Consider the following 18,017-nt stretch of genomic DNA (forward strand, 5'->3'; position numbering starts at 1 on the left):
TGTAACATAGGGCTACTTAGAGGTCATCTAATATTCTTACTGACATCACAACAAAATTTATAGATTATTCAGAAAAATCTGGGTTTAACTAGTGCCCTCAACACTGAATAGCTGTGTAACCGTGGACAAGTCCCTTAATCAATCTGGGCCTCAATCTCTTATCTCTAAAATAAGAAGAGTTAGACTTCTAAGCACTAATTCCCTTCCAGCTTGAAATCTATGATCCTATGATACTGTAACTGTAAAGGTCCAGGCAGGAAGCTCTCGTCTCTCAGCTGCCTCCAATTACATCTCCTCCTTTAGATATAACCCTCTTCCTTCTCCTAGCATGTGCAGACAACAGTCTCTCCTCCAGATTGAAGAGACATTTCCCCAGAAGATGGGGAATTTTGCAGCTGACACTTTAAGGTAAGTTCCAGTGCACAAATGGGTCTTCTGTGTCCTCAGTTGTTGTCGACTGTGTCTAGAGCTAGTGGGGTGGATAGAACTAGGTCCAAATGTTAAATAAATTCTCTAGAGCCAATTCCACAGTTAATTTCATCCTGCAAGGACTCAATAGAAATTCCTCTTGAACCATGATAGAGTTATTGGATTGGTTAATCTGTTAAATCCTGATAAATTAATATTAAATTGATATACCATGGCATTATTAAATACCATGTTTCAGAGTTATATGGATATGTCTATACCATGGGCAGAGCTAATAGCCATTTTACCCATATCAAGTTGATTCTCTTGATCCATGAGGTCTATGTGTTGTTTTCTCCACATTTTCTCTTTTCCCACCAAGTAGACAGTTGAATGAACTGATGAGGTGGCAGCCTAAAGAACAGAATTATAAATCAAGAAACTCAACAAACGATTATTTAATTGGCCATTCTGTACAGATCTCTAGGTTAGATTCTGGAGAAAATACAAAATTTAAATGAGCCTCTATTCTTATAGTGCTTATAGTTTGGTAGGTACATATAATATAAACACAATAGTTATAATTCAAGCACCAACAAGAGCTTTGTGAGGTCTAGAAGTTCCCAAACAAGCAGTTTCATTTAATAACATAAGAGAGATCTATTACGCAGGAATTCAGATAAACTTTTCCTGAAGCTGCTTATATCTTCCCCCTGGGTCATAGTCTCATGAGAAACAGAATTTCAACCTCTTTCTAAATTTAGCCCCCTTCAATTTCTTATCCCTACTACCCTTCCTTTTTCTCTTTTTCTTCCTCTCTTCCTCCTCTTCCTTCACCTTTTCCCCTTTCTCCTCCCTCTCTTTCTTTTCCCTTCTTCCTTCTCTTTTTTCTTCTTTCTCCTCTTCCTTTATCTTCTCTTCCCTTCTTTCTTCTTTTCTTCTTTCTCTTCCTCTTCCTCCTCCTCCTCTTCCAGTTTTTCCTCCTTTTTCCTTTTCTTCCTTCTCCCCCTTCTTCCTTCTTCTCTTTTTCTTCTCCTTTTCCTTCTTCTATCTCTCTTTTCTCCTTTTTCTCTTCCTTCTCCTCTTTTTTCCTCTTCCTAATGTTCATTTTCTTCCTTCTCTTATACTTTTTACTGTTCCTCTTCCTCCCTAGCTGGAAGGGCAGTGGCAATCATAGCAAGATCCTATTGCTGATAAGCACAAAAGCTTTGACCTGTTCCAGTTTGGGCCATTTTGCCCTTCCTTAGGCAGCCTAGGGCTCCCCTTCTCTGTTGTTCCCCTCCACTCCCAGTCCCAGTAGTTTGCCACATTAGTGAAAGATTTAGTGTGAATGCCTGATTGGCTTTAAGACTACAGCAGCACAGGACTGCTGAGTTCCAAGTAACCATCAGCATCAGCCTCCCCAGAGTGGACTTGGACACTGTGGGACCCTCTAATTTAAAAAGAAATTCCACTAAAGGAGGGGGATTGCATTGGTAATGACAGAACAAAAATAACTAACCAATTTGGTAACCACAATTAAAAGTTCATGTTGGGAGTTTCACTTCTAATACCCTATTTATAAATACCTAACTTGCCATGTCCTTAACATGTCCTTAAGCTTGACCAATACCTCTTTAAGGACTTTAAGGATTCCTACCTAGGTCACACTGGGCTGGTCTGCAATAAAATTGCAATTAAAAAATACCTAACTTAGCATGACAACTGGAATTTACCATCGCCAGCCACCCTGAATTGTATGCTAAAAAATCACTAAACCAGGGATCCTTCATCTTTTTGTGTCTTACCTTCTCTGGCAGGCTGGCAAAGCCTATCAACTCCTGCTAAGAATCATATTTTTAATGTAGAAAATGCATAGAGTAGCAAAGGAAACTATTTACTTTGAAATACAATTATTAAATTTTTTTTAAAGTTCATCAACCCCATTTTAAGTATTCTAGTACTATAAGATAATATCAGCCAAACCCATAATGAACCTGGAACTTTCCTGAATTCACCTATGACCTTTTCCTTTGAAGGTCTTTCTATAAATCACCTGCTCTAGGAAGGGACAGTTTCTTAAAGTTAAGGAAAGTTGGAGAGGCATAAGCTTGTAGACCCCATGCAAAATTTAAGCTTTTTGAGGAGAACTATCATTTTTTCTTTGTGCACCCAGTATCTAGCACATAGTTGGCATCTAGTATAATTTAACTGGATTTCTTCTGTCCCAATTTCATTGCAGACCGAGCCAGTGTGACCAAGAAGCCAGCCTGACTTTTCCATATGGTCTGTCCCAGTGTGACATAGGAACCAACCAGACCCTTGTCATCAGGCAGATGGTTGAAAAGTACATGAGACTACAGGAGCTTAGGTGAGTATATCTCTGAAGCTGAGCCCCCACTTATCTCTCTATAAAAATCATGGTCAAGGTGACCAGGGGTCTTAGGATAAGCTCCAAATGTCCCTCCTTGATATTACCTCAGAGATCAGAGGTATTGGTCAGGTTTAAGTAGATCCACATGGTCTGTTTCCATATCCCAAGGTAGATGGGACAATGATTATTGACAACAGAAAAGGCTGAGCCACTAAAATCTCATTTTGTTTCTGGGTTTGGATTGGCTTTCTTTTTTTTAGAGGGGGATTGCATTGGTAATGACAGAACAAAAATAACTAACCAAGAATTGATGCCCCCAAAAATGAGGAGCTAGGAAGTGTCCACCTAACTGACCTTGATGAATTTGCTCTCTGACCGAAGTAAGCTATGTCCTAAAGTCATTGTTAGTGGTATCTGTAAGGTCATAGGAGAAAAAAAGTTTTTTGTTAAATGAAAAAAAAAATTTAAGATCACAGTAAATAAGAAAGGTCCTGGAAAAAGGCATTTCCATGAATAAGAAGGAACAGAATCTGCAAACTCCATAGGCTTCTGAACATTAATTTCTGGGAAAATTCTAGAAAGGATCATTTAAGAGATGGTCAAAGAATATCTATCAAAAGAAGCAGTGATCATGAAGCTCCAGCATGGCTTCCTCAAGGACAGGTCATGACAGTAGACTAACTTCATATGCTTTTATGGCAGGGTTACTAAATTAGCAAATCAGGATACTGCTATAAGTGTAGTTTACTTAGATTCTTGGCAGCTAAATGATGTAGTGGACAGAGCATGGGGCTTGGAATCAGGAACACTCCTCTTCCTGAGTTCAAATCTGGCCTCAGATACTTACCGCTGTGTGACCCTGGGTAAGTCACTTAAATCCAGTTTGTCTTGGTTTCCTCATCTGAATAATGAGATGGAGAAGGAAATGCCAAACTACTCTGGTATCTGCCAAGAAAACCTCAAAGGGGGTCACAAAGAGTTGGACAAGACTTAGATTTTAGCCATATTATCTTGTGGGAAAGTGGATCACATGGTAAAAACAATTAGATGGATTTGGAACTAGTTGAAGAATCAGAACATGTAATTGTTAATATTTAGATATCAGCTTGGCAGGAGAGCTCCAGTGGAGTGCCCCAAGGATCTGTGTTTGACCCTGTGTTATTTTAACCTTTTTATCACTGAATTGGATAAAGATCTAAATGGCAAGATCCTTAGATTTACATATGACATAAAGCTAGGATGGCTAGTTAATATACCAGATGACAGGCAGGCTCCCAAAAGAAGTGTTGTTCCTACCCCAGCCCATTCAATAAACTCTACTGGTTCCCTATCACCCCTAGCATCAAACAAAATCATCTGGCTTTTAAAGTTCCAATCTACCTTTCCAGTCATCTTACAGTTTATTTTCCTCCATATCCTCCAAAACCCAGTGACACTGGCCTCCCTTGCCATGTTTGTTCACCAAACAACATACTCTATTTCCAGATTCTAGGCATTTTTCCTGGCTATTCTACTTGCCTGAAAGGCTCTTCTTTCTTATCTTGGCTCCTGCCTTCCCTAGCTTCCTTCAAGTTCCAACTAAAATCCCACATTCTATAAGAATCCCTGCCCAATCCCTCTTAATTCTAGTGTCTTCCCTTTATTGATTATTTGCCAATTGGCTCATTGTTTGCGTTTTGATAACTCAGAGTGAGTACAAATGGTAACTGTTTCTGTTCCAGCCAGAAACTCTGAGGGTTTTCCCCTCCTAGATTGATTTTTTTGACAATGCAAACTAGCCCATCTTTTGCCTCAATTCTTACCTCACTTTGAATTATTCAATGAGCATTTCCTCAGACAAACTGAGACCCAAGAAAGAGCTTAGCTTTAAAAGGCCAAGGTTTCTCACTGCTTCTGGAGCCATCACTAGTCAAACTGATCTGTCTTGCCACTAGACTCTGATAACTCTGGAAGAGGGAGTGCATCACTTCATCCACCTGATTCCATTGGTCCACTTCAAGAAAGAAGGATGAACAATTCCTTCTTTATCCTGTCTATGGCTCATTTGTACATTGTCTCCTCCATTAGATTTTGAGCTCCTGGAAATCAAGAACTGTTGTCTGCCTTTATATCCTCAGCACTTAGCACAGAGTCTAACACATAGTAGATAATTAAGATATGATTATTGACTGCTGACAAACTAGAACATTTGCTGAATCTGGTAAGATGAAATTCAAAAGGGAGTACAAAAAAACTAACCTTCCATGTATAAGATTGTAGAGTTACAGACAGTTGTTATGGCAGTTGGACAGTTATGGCAGTTGTTCTGAAAAAGATCTGGGGGTTTTAATGAAGTATAAGCTCAATATAAGTTGGCAGTGTGATGTGGAACCCCCAAAAGCTAATGTAATCTTGAACTACATTTAAGAGGGGCAGAGCTTCCAGAAAGAAGGAAATAATATTATTATTGTTCTTTGCCCAGATTGAACCACATATTGTGTTTAGTATGATCTGTACAGACATAAGGAGTGATTGATAGAGCTGGGAATGTTTAGCCTGGAAAAGATAAAGCTCAGGGAAGACAATTTAAGTATTTAAAGGACTGTCATATAGAAGAGGAATTTGATTTTTTTTTTTTGTGGTCCCAAGAATCAAAACCAAGATCAATAAGAGAAAGTTACAAAGAAAAAGATGTAGGTTTGATGTCAGCCAAAGCTTTCTAGTAATTAGCACTGTGCACAAGGGGAACTGACCTGTTTCTTGGGGTGATCATTTACTCCACATTGAGATTCTTACTGAAGCACTAGATAACCACTTGTTTTAATCACTGGATATGTGATAGGAGGAATTTCCTTTGGGTATGAGTTGGACTAAATGGCTTCCAAAGTCCTTTTCAGCTGCAGAGGTCTGTAATTTGGAATCTAGTAGATTCAGGCAAGAACACATTTTGTTAATAAATCCTAGGGAGGAATGGTAGAAAGAAAATAGTTTAGCCAAAGAGATCTGGGTTTTTGTCCTGGCTTTGACCCCTGACTGTGTGACTTGGAGCAAGGTTCTTCCACTCTTTAGACCTCAGTTTCTCCATTTTTTCAAAAGGAAAGGTTTATCTTTGCCCATCCTAACTTCTCAATGATACTGTGAAAATGGAATGAAATCAGGATTTGAAAGTAAATACCTATACGTGGGCAATAGGAGATGAGAAAGATAACAATAGTTTATGTTTATTAGTTAGTAGCTTTTCTAGTTAGTAGTTTCTAAGTTAGTAGCTTTTCTAAGACTTCAGGCTGTAGCAGATTCCTCAGTACATACCCTAGTAAATGGTCTCCCACGGACTCCCTGTGGAACCTCTGAGGCATTCTGTTATTTCTCTGTGCCTCAATCCTACATCCATTAAAACAAAGCTTACTACTAAATGACCTCCATCACTTCTGGCTCTAATGCTTTCTGAATAATTTATTTTTTCTCACAGCTGGTCCCAGGTTTACTTGTGTGATACCAGCAGCCAGCTACTCAAGACTCTGCTTCTGTCTCTTCTTGAGTTGAAGAAATTTAGGTAAAACTTTTTAAATAATGTCCCTTTCACAGCTTAGCTCAGTCACCTCAGCCATATTTTGTTACTCTCCAAGATTTGTACAACATTCAGTCCACTTCCTATTTCTTAGGTAGTCTATAGATGAATTATCTAGGAAGATGGGGGAGGAAAGTTTGGATGGGACAATGTGTTCAGGGAAAGAGAATCTTCCCAATTCCTGAACCCTCCAATGCTCCCCATTCCTTCTCTAGCTCTCCCCAAACCGCTTCCTCAATATTTGAGAACACTGAACCAAAGGTTATTATCATTATTTCTTGCCAGGCTGACAGCCAGCACAGTGAGCCCTGAGGGGGTCTGCCATGTAGCATCTGGGCTGAGTCATTGCAATACTCTGGAAGAGCTAGAGTAAGTTGTGCTGATGGGTCATGACGAAGGTATGGTTGGTATGGTCACCACACTGCTGGTGGCAGGTCCTGAGGAAGCAAGATTTGAAAACATGGTCATTGGAGCTCTCCTAGTACTTAAAAATAACCTCAGATCTTGAGATTTATGGAAGTGGCCAAGCAAAAAAGCTCTGGTGCCTGGAGATCAGAAGACTTGAGTGCTATCTCTATCTCTGATCTACTTTGTGATCTTTAGCAAGTGATTTTACCTCTCTGAGTCTTAGTTTCTTCATCTGCAGAATGGCTGGCTGTAGGCCAGCCTGCCTCATCTGAGTGTTGTGAAATATTCTGTTAAAAAATGTCTATGAAAGCTACATGACCTTGTTAGACAAATCTCTTTCCTCATTGGACCTCAATTTCCCTCCCTCCCTATTTTTAAGTAGAATTAAATAACTTGCACACAGTCCCAGAGACATAGTAAGTGTCTCAGGCCTTCAAATTTGAACTCAGGTCCTCTTGACTCCAAGATCAATGCTCTATCCATTATACCGCCTAGTAACCCGTCTTTCCCCATTTTCCAAAAGATATCGTTCATTCCCTGTCCCTCCTTACTTCTTCATGTTTGTGTGTCAACCTCTCATTTTTAGCTCCACTGTCCGTAGCTCTTAGCCAGGAGTTCCTTTGGAGAGCAGTATCTCCTGGAGCTGACACAGACCAACTATATTGACTAAATCCTGGCCTAGTATGGCCCTCCACCCTGCCCTTCCTTGCCTATCCCAGATCCTCTGTGATCTAAGGCCACCTTCCCACTATGGTCTCATTCCCCATCCTCAGATACTGTCAGGGCTGCCTATAGATCCTACGTTGTAGTAGTAACATTCCCTTCACTGGGACTCAGAGGGATGGACTAATCCTAGGATGCCAAGAGTTTTGGTTCCAGAACCAGAAATCTTACCCAGAGGAGAATTGTCTTCAGGGGATTCAGAGTAGGAGGGGAGAAACAAGGATATAACCACTCCCTGCTCTGTTCTTGGCTTTTTTCCAGTCTATCCAAGAATGAGTTCAGTGTGGAAGGTACCAGGGTACTAATTGGAGCTCTGGAAGGGAAATGCCAACTTAGGAGTCTGAAGTAAGTAGAATGCCAGGTCTAAGGGGGTGGGAGGGAAGATAGGGAAGAATGGGAGAGGGTGAGAATGCTTCCCTGCTGTTTTGTCTAAATCCAAATTGTCCCATTACATTATTCTTAGGTGGACTGACTCCTTGGTTCTGTCCTTTCCTAGGTGTTCTGTGCCCTGGAATTTCAATACAAATGTTTCGTCGGCAATTTGCCTCTGATCTAGAGTTTGAAATTGCAAGACTTTCAGCTAAAACACTTTTTTTAAATGGCAAAATTCTTTTCAGAACACCTTGGTTAAATAGCATTTAAACTGTCATCTCAATACATTTCCTTGAGATGCTGAATTATCTTGGGTTCTTCTCTCCATAGCCTCAGTTTCCTACAGCTGGATAACCTAGCATTGAGTGAACTAGTCCAAAGACTTCAAGGAATGTCCCTTCTGCAGAAACTTGAGTGAGTTCATCCTGCATTTATTAGATCCCAGGAATTTCAGTGGGGCCACCTCTACCCTACTACCTCATGGTCTTTAGTGACCATAGGTAGCCATGAAAGAAGAATGGATCTGAAGTCAGAAGATCCCTATTTGACTCCTGGTTCTGATATTTACCTCCTGTGAGACTTAAAGAAGTCACTTCACTTCTTGATGCCTCAGTTTCCCCATTTGTAAAAGGAAGGAGTTTTACTAGATCCCAAGGTTCCTGCAATCTCTAAATTCACAGATGCCAATTATTTATCTTAATAAATCAAACCCATCCCTATCTTATCCCTGGCTATGGTTTCCAGGAATTTATGCAATGGGGAGAACTGGAGTATAGAGTCCGATTATTTCAGCAAGCATTTGAGAAATTATCTAGTAAGCCACAAAGTTCTCTGCATGTCTTGGGACATGAGAACAGAGATTGTCAGACTTCATCTCCATCCCACCCTTAGTGATATGACTTTCAAGAACTTCCTCGATTCCCCGGTGTCTTATGTCCTTTAGCCCTCAAAGCTCCCATCCACTGGCTCGATATCATGAAAAATTTTTATTGCCCATCCCACCCACCCCCATCAGGAAACTCATTCTGCTCCCAAACTCTAGCCCTACTCATAGTTTTCTCCTCTAGACTACACCCCCCAAGCTTAAGCCCTGAGCTGATGGTCACTGGGGGTGTTTTCCCAAATCTCTCCACAGCTTGAGCCACAGTGGCCTCAGCAGCGAAAATTGTTTCTCCCTGTCAGAGTCCCTCAAGGATGCTACCAACTTAAAAGATCTGAAGTAAGTCCATCTGTCTCTTTCTCCAGCTTGAGACTCAGAAGTGCCAAATGTGGGACAGAAGCCAATCATTCTCTGACTCCTGCCCCGTCTCATTGCCTCCCACATCCTTTCATATGTGCAGCTGGGATCCAAGGACTACTGGGTACCACAGGGATCTTGATAAAATATGTAGAAAGTACAGTCTCCTAAAGAGGAGCCATAAGGGAATGAGGCTTAATGGACAGCAGAGGAATTCAGTTTCAGCATTAAAGGACTATGGGAACTTATGGAGTGTCCATGGCTGTCATCACCAACAAAAGCCAAAAATGATGATAATGATGTTCTCCCCACTGGCACAGCTGTCACCCTAGTTTTGATCCTCATCATCCTCCCTGAGATAACTGAAGAATCCTCCCAGCTCCCTTCCTCACCTCTCACCCACTCTGGTCTATCCTGCCCATGTCTACAAAAGGCATTTTCCTCAAATGAAGATCTGACCATGAGAGTCTGTCATACAGCAAACTCTCACGGCTACCTATTGACTCTAGATTCAAATAGAAATTCATTTCAACATTTAAAACTTAACTTTTAAAGTCGTTCACAATCTATCCCCATACAATCTTTCCAACTTCAATGGACATTATTCTTCCCCTCTAGCACTGCTCAATCCAGACAAATTATTCTTCTCTCTGTTCTCATGTACAACCTACCATCTCCCACCTCTTTACCTTTGCATTGGCCACTCACTCCTGGGATGAACTGCCTCCTTACCTCCAATTTAGAGAGTTCCTCTTTTCTTCTATGATGCAACTTAAGTTCAACCTCTACAGGAAGCCTTTCTCAGTCTTCCTTATTGCTAGTGCTTTCCTTCCCAAATTATCTTGTATTTATTTTATATATAAAAATGTATTATAAATGTATATATGAATATATTGTATGGATATGTATGTGTATATATATGAATGTGTTAGATGTATATATATATATATATATGTATATATATATATATATCAGTGTAGGTATACATGTGGGTATATATGTAGTCACTTTATATTTGATATGCATGTATTTATACTTGCAAGGAACTTGCATTCTACATGTATATGTACATATACATACACACATAGATATATACAAAATATAAGTTCCTTATATGTAAGGATTGTTTCATTCTTTGTATGAGTATCCACATGCCTCACACAGTGCCTGATATTTTGCAAATACTAAATACTTGTTGATTGACTTGTTCACATGCATGCATGGTGCTGCCACGACCCGTGGGTAGTGGGCATGGTTATAGTGTTGCAGTGGAAAGGATGAATTTTTGATTAGGGTCAGGGTAGACATGAGGTGTCAATCCCACCTCTGAAACTTACTGAGTTCTTAGTTTCTGTCACAGAACTGTAACTACTGTAGTTGGGTTCAAATTCCACCTATGGCACATCTTGGTGGGTGATCCTGTACAAGTCACCTCTCATTGTTCTTGGCAACTCTTTAAAATCTTAAAGTTCCAGAAAAGGTGCTGATCTGCTGTAGCAGAGGGGTTTTCTTCATCCAAGATAAAATAAGATAATCATTGTGAAGCACTTAGCCTGTGCCTGGTACATAGGTACTTAATAAATCTTCCTTCCTTTCTTCTTCTTTCCTTTCTTTCCTTCTTTCTTTCTTTCTTTCTCTCTCTCTCTCTTCCTTCCTCCCTCCCTCCCTTCCTTCCTTCCTTCCTTCCTTCCTTCCTTCCTTCCTTCCTTCCTTCCTTCCTTCCTTCCTTCCTTCCTTCCTTCCTTCCTTCCTTTCCTTCCTTCCTTCCTGGAAATGCCATATATTAATAACGCCACAGGTCTAGTATCTCTTCCTATTTGTAACCTTTAGAGCATTTATATAAATATCAGCTGTTGCTATTATTCAGGATATCCTTCCAGCAATTGAACTGCACTAAATCATCCCCATTGCCTTTCCCAGGTTCCCTGGTGACCAATAGCACACATCTGCTGGACAGAATTATTAGCATAGTAAATGTAAAGCTCCACAGAATGCCCTTGCCTGAGTAATAGTTTGTTTTATCTCCAAGCTTGAGCCACAACAAGATTGAAGATGCTGGGGTGCAGCATTTATCAGCCATCCTGCCCAAGTTGCTACAGCTCTGTAAGATTGAGTGAGTAATGGAGACCCACTGGGAAATATTAACATTTCCCCTTTGAACCTCAACTCCCCAAATCAGGACTGTGCTATATAGCTCATGAGGAGATAAATATCTCCCCTGGAGAGAAAGGAGAGGAGCAGAATTTGGTCTCTTAGAGCAACTATATGACCTTGGAGCCTTAACGTGGCTCCAAAAATTCCTGTCTCCCCTTCACATCCACAAGATTCCCTTCTGATGGCAGACTGGAATTCATAGGTAGTGATCAAGGCCAGAAGGATTGAAGAGCCAAGACCAGGCAGTTTCAGAAAGTCAGAAATCAGTGACTTCTCTGGGTTCACAAGATCAGAGTTGGAAAGGATCTTCATTTTTAAATGGAAACAGAACAAAAAAGGCCAATTGATTTACTCAAAGTCATGTAGGTAGTAAGTGGTAAAACTGGGGTTTGATTCCATACCCTCCAACTCCCATGAAATCTGAAAGGAGAATTGTTTAGGAGTGCGGGTAGTAGTCACTTCTGGGAGGATGATAATTAAGATGGACATTTTAGGGGGGGGGCAGGGAGATGTCTGGAATAACTTGGAGGATGCCTAGCATTGGAAAAAATATAACTTCCTTATATGTTGAGGAGAAGCACAGGGAAGTGTATCTCTCTATGCACAGGGGAGATAGAGTAGAACAGGAAATGACTTATCTTTCCTGAGTCCTCTCTTCTCCAAATAATGCAATATCACTTTATATATGTGACATGACTTCTTTCTGGGGGGTGGGGTGGGTTTAGCCTCTCATGGAACAGCATCAGCCCAGCAGGAGGCAGGACCCTAGCTGAGGCACTGGCACTCTGTGACCAGGTGGAGGAGTTACAGTGAGTGTTGCCCCCTGAAAATTGGGGAATGGGAAGATTATTTCCTTTACCTGCATCCCCAGCCCTGTCAGCCCTTTCTCCCAACCCTCCTGATTTTGGGGATCCAGGCTCCTGATGATGGGGCAGAAGGGAAAGAACCAGAGAAGTTGTGTAATCTTGGGTTGCTTCTTTCCTTTCAGCTTAGGGGCCAATACAATGGGGGACCTGATGGCCATAAGCCTGGCCCAGAACCTGCCACCTCACCTGAAAATCTTGTAGTGAGTATCTGTGCTAGACAGAGTGGGCTTAGGGGGATGTTTATGTGGCATATGGGGGTGGAAGATAAGAAGGGAAATTCTTTGACTGCTGGGGAAGGTGAGACAGAAGGTAACACATAAGGTGAGGAGGATGTGGGTGGTACTGCTGACCAAAAAGGACTGACGGGACAGCAGGGATAGTCTTCAGTGAAATTGTGAGTTAGAAGATTTCAGTTAATTATGGGCATCTCTACCCTCTGGCCTAAGTGGAGCATAACAGTGAGCGATCCTGGGCCCCAAGAGGGGGGCTGAGAGAGGAGAGGAACCTAAGAAGAATGGCAGAAGAACTTCTACAAGGGAGTCTTCTTGTCTGTGTATTATCATTTGTGTGTATTTGCTCAGGCTGATGGACAGCTAGAAGTGGAAATGCCCATCAGCTTTCCTTCATCCACTTGGACTTCTTTATACCCATAGCTGCCTCATGGGTCACTCTCATATTATTTTTTTCCTACCTATCTAGCCTTTGTTCCAATCAGATTGGTGCCAAGGGGACACTGAGCCTGGGTCAGGCCCTTGTTAGATGCCAATGGATAGAAGAGATCAGGTAAAGGAAGAGAAGATGGAGGGATGAAGGAAGGGGAGAGGAAGAAAGGCTGAACAGTGGGGGAGCCTCTCATTGACCCTTCTCATCTGCCTGACAGCTTGGCAGAGAACATTTTTGCTGAATGGATTCTGCCTCTCTCAAAAGGACTCCTGAAACTCAGAAAGATAAAGTAAGTGCCCCTAGATTTGTTCTTCTAGATCAGGGGTAGGGAATTTTCAGCCCACGGGCTATTTAAGGCCCAAGAAGTCATTTGCCAAGACAACCCAGGTGATGATGAGCTGAAAGCTAGGTACAATAATCTCCCACTGCTTGGTAATTGTGCATGGCCAGTGAATGATGTTATAAATATCCAAATATTTGGCTTGAAAAAAAAGCTCAGTGGCCAAGGGAATTCCAGGCCTTGGCAGAGAAAAAAATTTTTCCCCACTCCTGTCCTGAATGGAAAAACTATGCTCTTTTTATTCCCCTGGAGATTTAGACCTGCCTTGTATAAGGCACACGTCCAAGGCCTTCTCTTCTCTTATTCTGGTTCAAGGCCCAAGAACCATGACCCTCATGCACTGCCCAGCTCCCAAGAAGTAGCCCCTTAGGGATTCCAGGAGCTTTTTCTGCCTTGGAACCTTCCTAATTAGAGCTTTCCTGACCTTAGTCCATCCTAGTAGACTCTGACTCTTCATGACTAGAGAAAGTGGTCCACAAACTTTTTAAACAGGGGCCAGTTCACTGTCCCTCAGACTGTTGGAGGGCCGAGACTATAGTAAAAACAAAAGTTCACACTCTGTCTCTGCCCCTCAGCCCATTTGCCATAACCCAGCGGGCTGCATAAACGTCCACAGCCAGCTGCATCTGGCCCTTGGGCCATAGTGTGAGAACCCCTGGACTAAAGTAAGGGATGGAGTGAGTAGACAGGGCCTAGGGGAGCATGGTAGTCTCCTTGTTCAGGGTTTGCCCAGTCTGATTCCTTTATCTTCTCCTAGCCTTACATCCTGCAGGATTAATGACCAGATGACCAAACCTCTTGCCAGCAGCTTGGTTCTCTGTCATGACCTTGAAGAGATCCTGTGAGTACAAAAAAATCTAGAGCTAGAAAGCAAGAAATGCTAGACCTGGCTCTTGTCCCTGATGGTATTTTGGTTGGATTACTTTGTCTCTGAGCCTAATAAATCCTGCCCTACTACGGTAATACAGGTGTTGTAAGAATGTGTTGAGGGCATAGATGCAGAGGAGCTTTACAAACTCCTATATTATAGGAGGGATTATTGTGTTGTTGGTATAAACCTGGAGGGACAGAACAGAAAGAAAGGAAACCCCTGAGCCTCAGATTCCAGGGTCTGGAAATCTCCCATCACCCACACCCTTTCTTATCCCCCTACCCCTCTCCCCTCCTTTCTCTCTCCTCAATCCAAATCTATTCTCTTGCCTTTGTCTCAGAACTTGCTTCCATTCTAGGAGATTCTCTTTCCCCATCATCACTTGCTTCCTCTTCCCTTCCTCTTCCTCCTAATTTTTGAGGCTCTCCACAGGTTGGCCTGGAATTCCCTTGGGAATGAAGGAGCCACTGAGCTAGCCCATATTCTGCCTCAGATGAAATCACTGAAGAAATTTGAGTGAGTATGGGGATGCTGTAAGGGAGGGAGAAAGAGGAAGCAGAATCTAATTGACCAGAAAGGGGCAGAATTAATGGAAAAATCAGGAGCCCTGGGGTAGACTGGAATGAAGAGTTTTAAGGTTCATCCCCTTGCCTCTAAACAAAGATCATCTCCTTGGCCAAAAGTGTCAGCATTCTCCTTAAAGTGATACCCAATTTCTCTGTCCTGGCACTTAGGGAGGTCTCCCTTGTGATGGATCCTTCATCCCACTGGAGCCTCCTGCTCCTGGGGGGAGGGGGGGAAGTGTTGCTGGTTACTAGAAGAGGAACTCCTTAAGAAGAAGAGTCTTATCATTCCTAGATGAGCCTAGGTCCAGGATGGAGGGAATAATAATAATCTCATTCTCCTATCCCTGCCTCTGCCCTCACCCCATCTCTATTTCTCTATTTCTTTCTTCTCTAATCCATTGGCAAGTTTGGAGGGCAATCAGATTGGCTCCCTGGGAGCACAGCTGCTGGCAAAGGGGCTAGCCAAGAATCCTGGAATTCAAGTCATACGGTAAACATGGGTTCTAGCTTCCCGGTTAACTTTCCTCCCCCTTTCTCTCAGGGCAGGATGTGAGACAGGGCTGTTGAGTTTGGAGATGGCTCTCAGCTGTCTACATACCTCTAACAAATATAAGGGAATTCATACAGGAGAAGACAGGATCTCAGCTAAATGAGAAGGGAAAGCCAGGCTCCCAGAAAAATTATATGGCCTCAGAGAAGGAAAAAATGGGACAGAAGGGTTAAGCTGGGAGGCTCCACTGGAAGAACATTATAGACCCTATTTCCATCATCCAGGGGGAATGAGGTCTGGTGTCAAGTATCCAGGTTTAGAATTAAAGGCTCTGGGTTTCACTTCCAGTTCTGCGACTTACTAGATGTGTCACACAGTCCTTTATAGCTCTCTAGGCCACAAAATGAGAAGGTTAGACTAAATGACCCTTCTAGCTCTGGTCTATGATCATATGGCCTAATGATCTCTGGGGGATGCCAACACAGAACTTGGTGACCTCTGATTCCCTCTACCTCTTCTACAGCTTGTGGAAGAATCCAGTCCCCAAGGACACAGCCCAGTTGCTCCAGGGCCAGGATCCCAGACTGAACTTCTCCTAAGCAATCCCCATGGAGCCCCAGAACTCCTCCCTTAGACTCACCAGATCCTCGTGGGAGGATATGGCTCCTTTGCAGAGTGGAGGCTCTGTTCAATTCAGCTGCTGTCTCCACTCAGGATACCCAGACCATTCTCTCCTTGTCCTGGAATGTCCCCGATGTGGGTCAGTGATATTGTCAAGCAGATCCCTCCTCTCCTGAAATATCCTTCCAGGAAGGTATTGACTTTGTACTGGACCGAACAAGCCCTTTGCCTGTCATTGTAACATTCATAAGTGTTTCCCCTTCTCTGACTTCAGTTTGCTCAACTGTAAAATACAAAACAAAACAAAGCAAAAAACAAATATAGAACTAGATGTTCTATAAAGGTCTCTTCCAGCTCCACCATTTTAGATTCCTAAGAGTCTAAAGTTGTGATGTGCTGTTGTCTCCAGAAACTGCCAATCACTCTCTGGTCTAGAGAAGAGACTTCTTCCTGCAGAGAGCCGCCTCAACTCTGGCCTACAGCAGAGACTCTTCTTTCCTCCAGAGAGCCGCCTCCAGACAAGACTCCCAATCTCTTGAGTGCCGCCCTCGTTTATCCTCCCAGAGAATGGGCGTGGGATAACACAAGGACTTCTGGGAAAAATTACTTCAACCAATGAACTTGCTCCTCCTCAGCATGCAAGCTCCTCCCCAGGAGTTCACAAGTAAAACTCCCAGTAAAGGCCAGAACCAGAGAATTGTTAAGTACCGACTTAGCATTTAGTAAGAACCTAATATCTCATTATCTCATTAGCACTTAGCAAGAACCTAACATAAAGTGATACAATAGAAAGAAAGCACTGGCCCTATAATCAAAGGAACTGACTTCAAATCTAGCTTCTGATGCTTAAATGAAATTAAGCATATATATACTTCATCCTGAACTGAAAAAATACTTCATCCCTTAGACGTTCCAGCAAGCCTCCCCACTAGACCTTTTGGTTAAGCCCTGGAGGAAGGTGGGATAGCACTGATCTGAGCAGCTGGTGTGCTAAGTTAAGAGACCAGAGTTCTGGTCCCAGATCTCTCATTGACTTATATGTGGGACTTCCTTCCTGCAGGTTATTGCTCAAGAAAACTATCTGTCATGAGAGTATTGGATGAGATGATCTCTCAGGTCCCTTCTACCTCTGAAATCCCGTTATTCAGTGATGTGAAGTTATGAGTCTAGGTTTCTTCTCAGGGTCCTCGAGGCTTTCCCTTCCCTTTCATTCAGCCACTGTTTTTTTGTTCTAGAAGAGGACCATGACATCTGGGAAATGATGCCATGATGTGCAAAGGAGTTAGATTCAAGTGAGTCATTTGGGTCCAGTGTCAAGATATGGATCAGGATAACTGGAGTTGATCCTGGAGAATTTTAAGTTAAAATGTTTCCCAGGTCTTAGTTTGACTGAGGCAATACTCATTCAGTGATTTGTCCTTTACTATTAAGCAACTACAAATGCTCTGTTTGCACATAATTTTTGCACGGTTATCTCCTTGGAAGTTGTAAGCTCCTAGAGGACAAGCATTGTTTTTCTTTGTATTGGTGGAGCAATGTGGGGTTTGAATCTGCACTGAAAACCCTCCAAGAATGTAGACTTTCACTGGATCTTAAAAGAGGGGTCCTGGATTCAAGTCCCACCTCTTATTTAATTTTGTGACCTTGAATATGTATCTCATCCTCTCTGAATTTAGGTTTCCACATTTATAAAATAGAGATTACAAAACTTGAACTAATGTGCTGAATTTCACACTGAAGTCAGCCTTGGAAAAAAGCACTGGTACTGGAGTCTGAAGCCAAGTCTTTGTGGGCCTCAGTTTCCTCATCTATAAAACAAAGGGCTTCAAAGTTCTCTGGCTCTAGAGCTCTCCCATTCTATGTGCCTACCTCAAAGTGTTGTGATAAAAGTTGTTAACAAACATTAAAGTGTACTGAGAAGCCTAACTTGTAGTGGTGGTTCTTTGGGAGATAAGACACACAGAACCATAGTTGAAAGATATAAGACAATATTTGGTGAGTACCACATTGTGAGGTCCATTAAGGACTGATATAGACAAAGGAGTCTTTGAGAAGCGTGAGTATTAAAAGCAAAGACTATTTTGTCATCTTTGTGGTCTAGACGCCAAACTTCTCCCAGTAATAGAGACCCATCTTTTGAGTACCAACACCCCAATGGACTTGTTGAATGGAACATTACTGCCTTTAAAGAATTAAACTTTATTCTTAAGATAAGATGGAGTGGCAACACATAAAACAATGTAATCAAAAAACTATAGGATTGAAAAAGATGGACCTGTCATGGGGGCAAGATCAAGGGATAGCTGACAGCACATGTGATTTACTGGAATTCCTTCAGACACATAGCAAAGTCAAGGAGGGTCCCTAGTACCCTGGGTGAGTCCCCAGTGACATTTTT

General features: G+C 42.2%; 1 protein-coding gene across 6 annotated transcripts in view; it reads left to right on the forward strand.

Moving 5' to 3' along the window:
• The window catches only part of NLRC5 (NLR family CARD domain containing 5), a 93,490-nt gene extending 75,945 nt beyond the window's left edge, over positions 1 to 17,545 (forward strand). For 2 of the 6 annotated variants that reach the window (XM_074293483.1, XM_074293482.1), the window contains 16 exons: positions 328 to 408; positions 2,630 to 2,758; positions 6,210 to 6,293; positions 6,594 to 6,677; positions 7,701 to 7,784; positions 8,142 to 8,225; positions 8,947 to 9,030; positions 11,078 to 11,161; positions 11,928 to 12,011; positions 12,191 to 12,268; positions 12,768 to 12,851; positions 12,949 to 13,020; positions 13,829 to 13,912; positions 14,375 to 14,458; positions 14,915 to 14,998; positions 15,522 to 17,545. In XM_074293483.1, coding sequence (XP_074149584.1) covers positions 328 to 408; positions 2,630 to 2,758; positions 6,210 to 6,293; positions 6,594 to 6,677; positions 7,701 to 7,784; positions 8,142 to 8,225; positions 8,947 to 9,030; positions 11,078 to 11,161; positions 11,928 to 12,011; positions 12,191 to 12,268; positions 12,768 to 12,851; positions 12,949 to 13,020; positions 13,829 to 13,912; positions 14,375 to 14,458; positions 14,915 to 14,998; positions 15,522 to 15,597 — 1,360 coding nt within the window. In that variant the 3' untranslated portion in view covers positions 15,598 to 17,545. The other 4 variants (XM_074293484.1, XM_074293485.1, XM_074293486.1 and 1 more) reach the window with 4 other exon arrangements.
• Positions 17,546 to 18,017: the final 472 nt, after the last annotated feature.

This window comes from Sminthopsis crassicaudata, chromosome 2 (genome assembly GCF_048593235.1).
Source record: "Sminthopsis crassicaudata isolate SCR6 chromosome 2, ASM4859323v1, whole genome shotgun sequence".
Taxonomy (NCBI): Eukaryota; Metazoa; Chordata; class Mammalia; order Dasyuromorphia; family Dasyuridae; genus Sminthopsis; species Sminthopsis crassicaudata.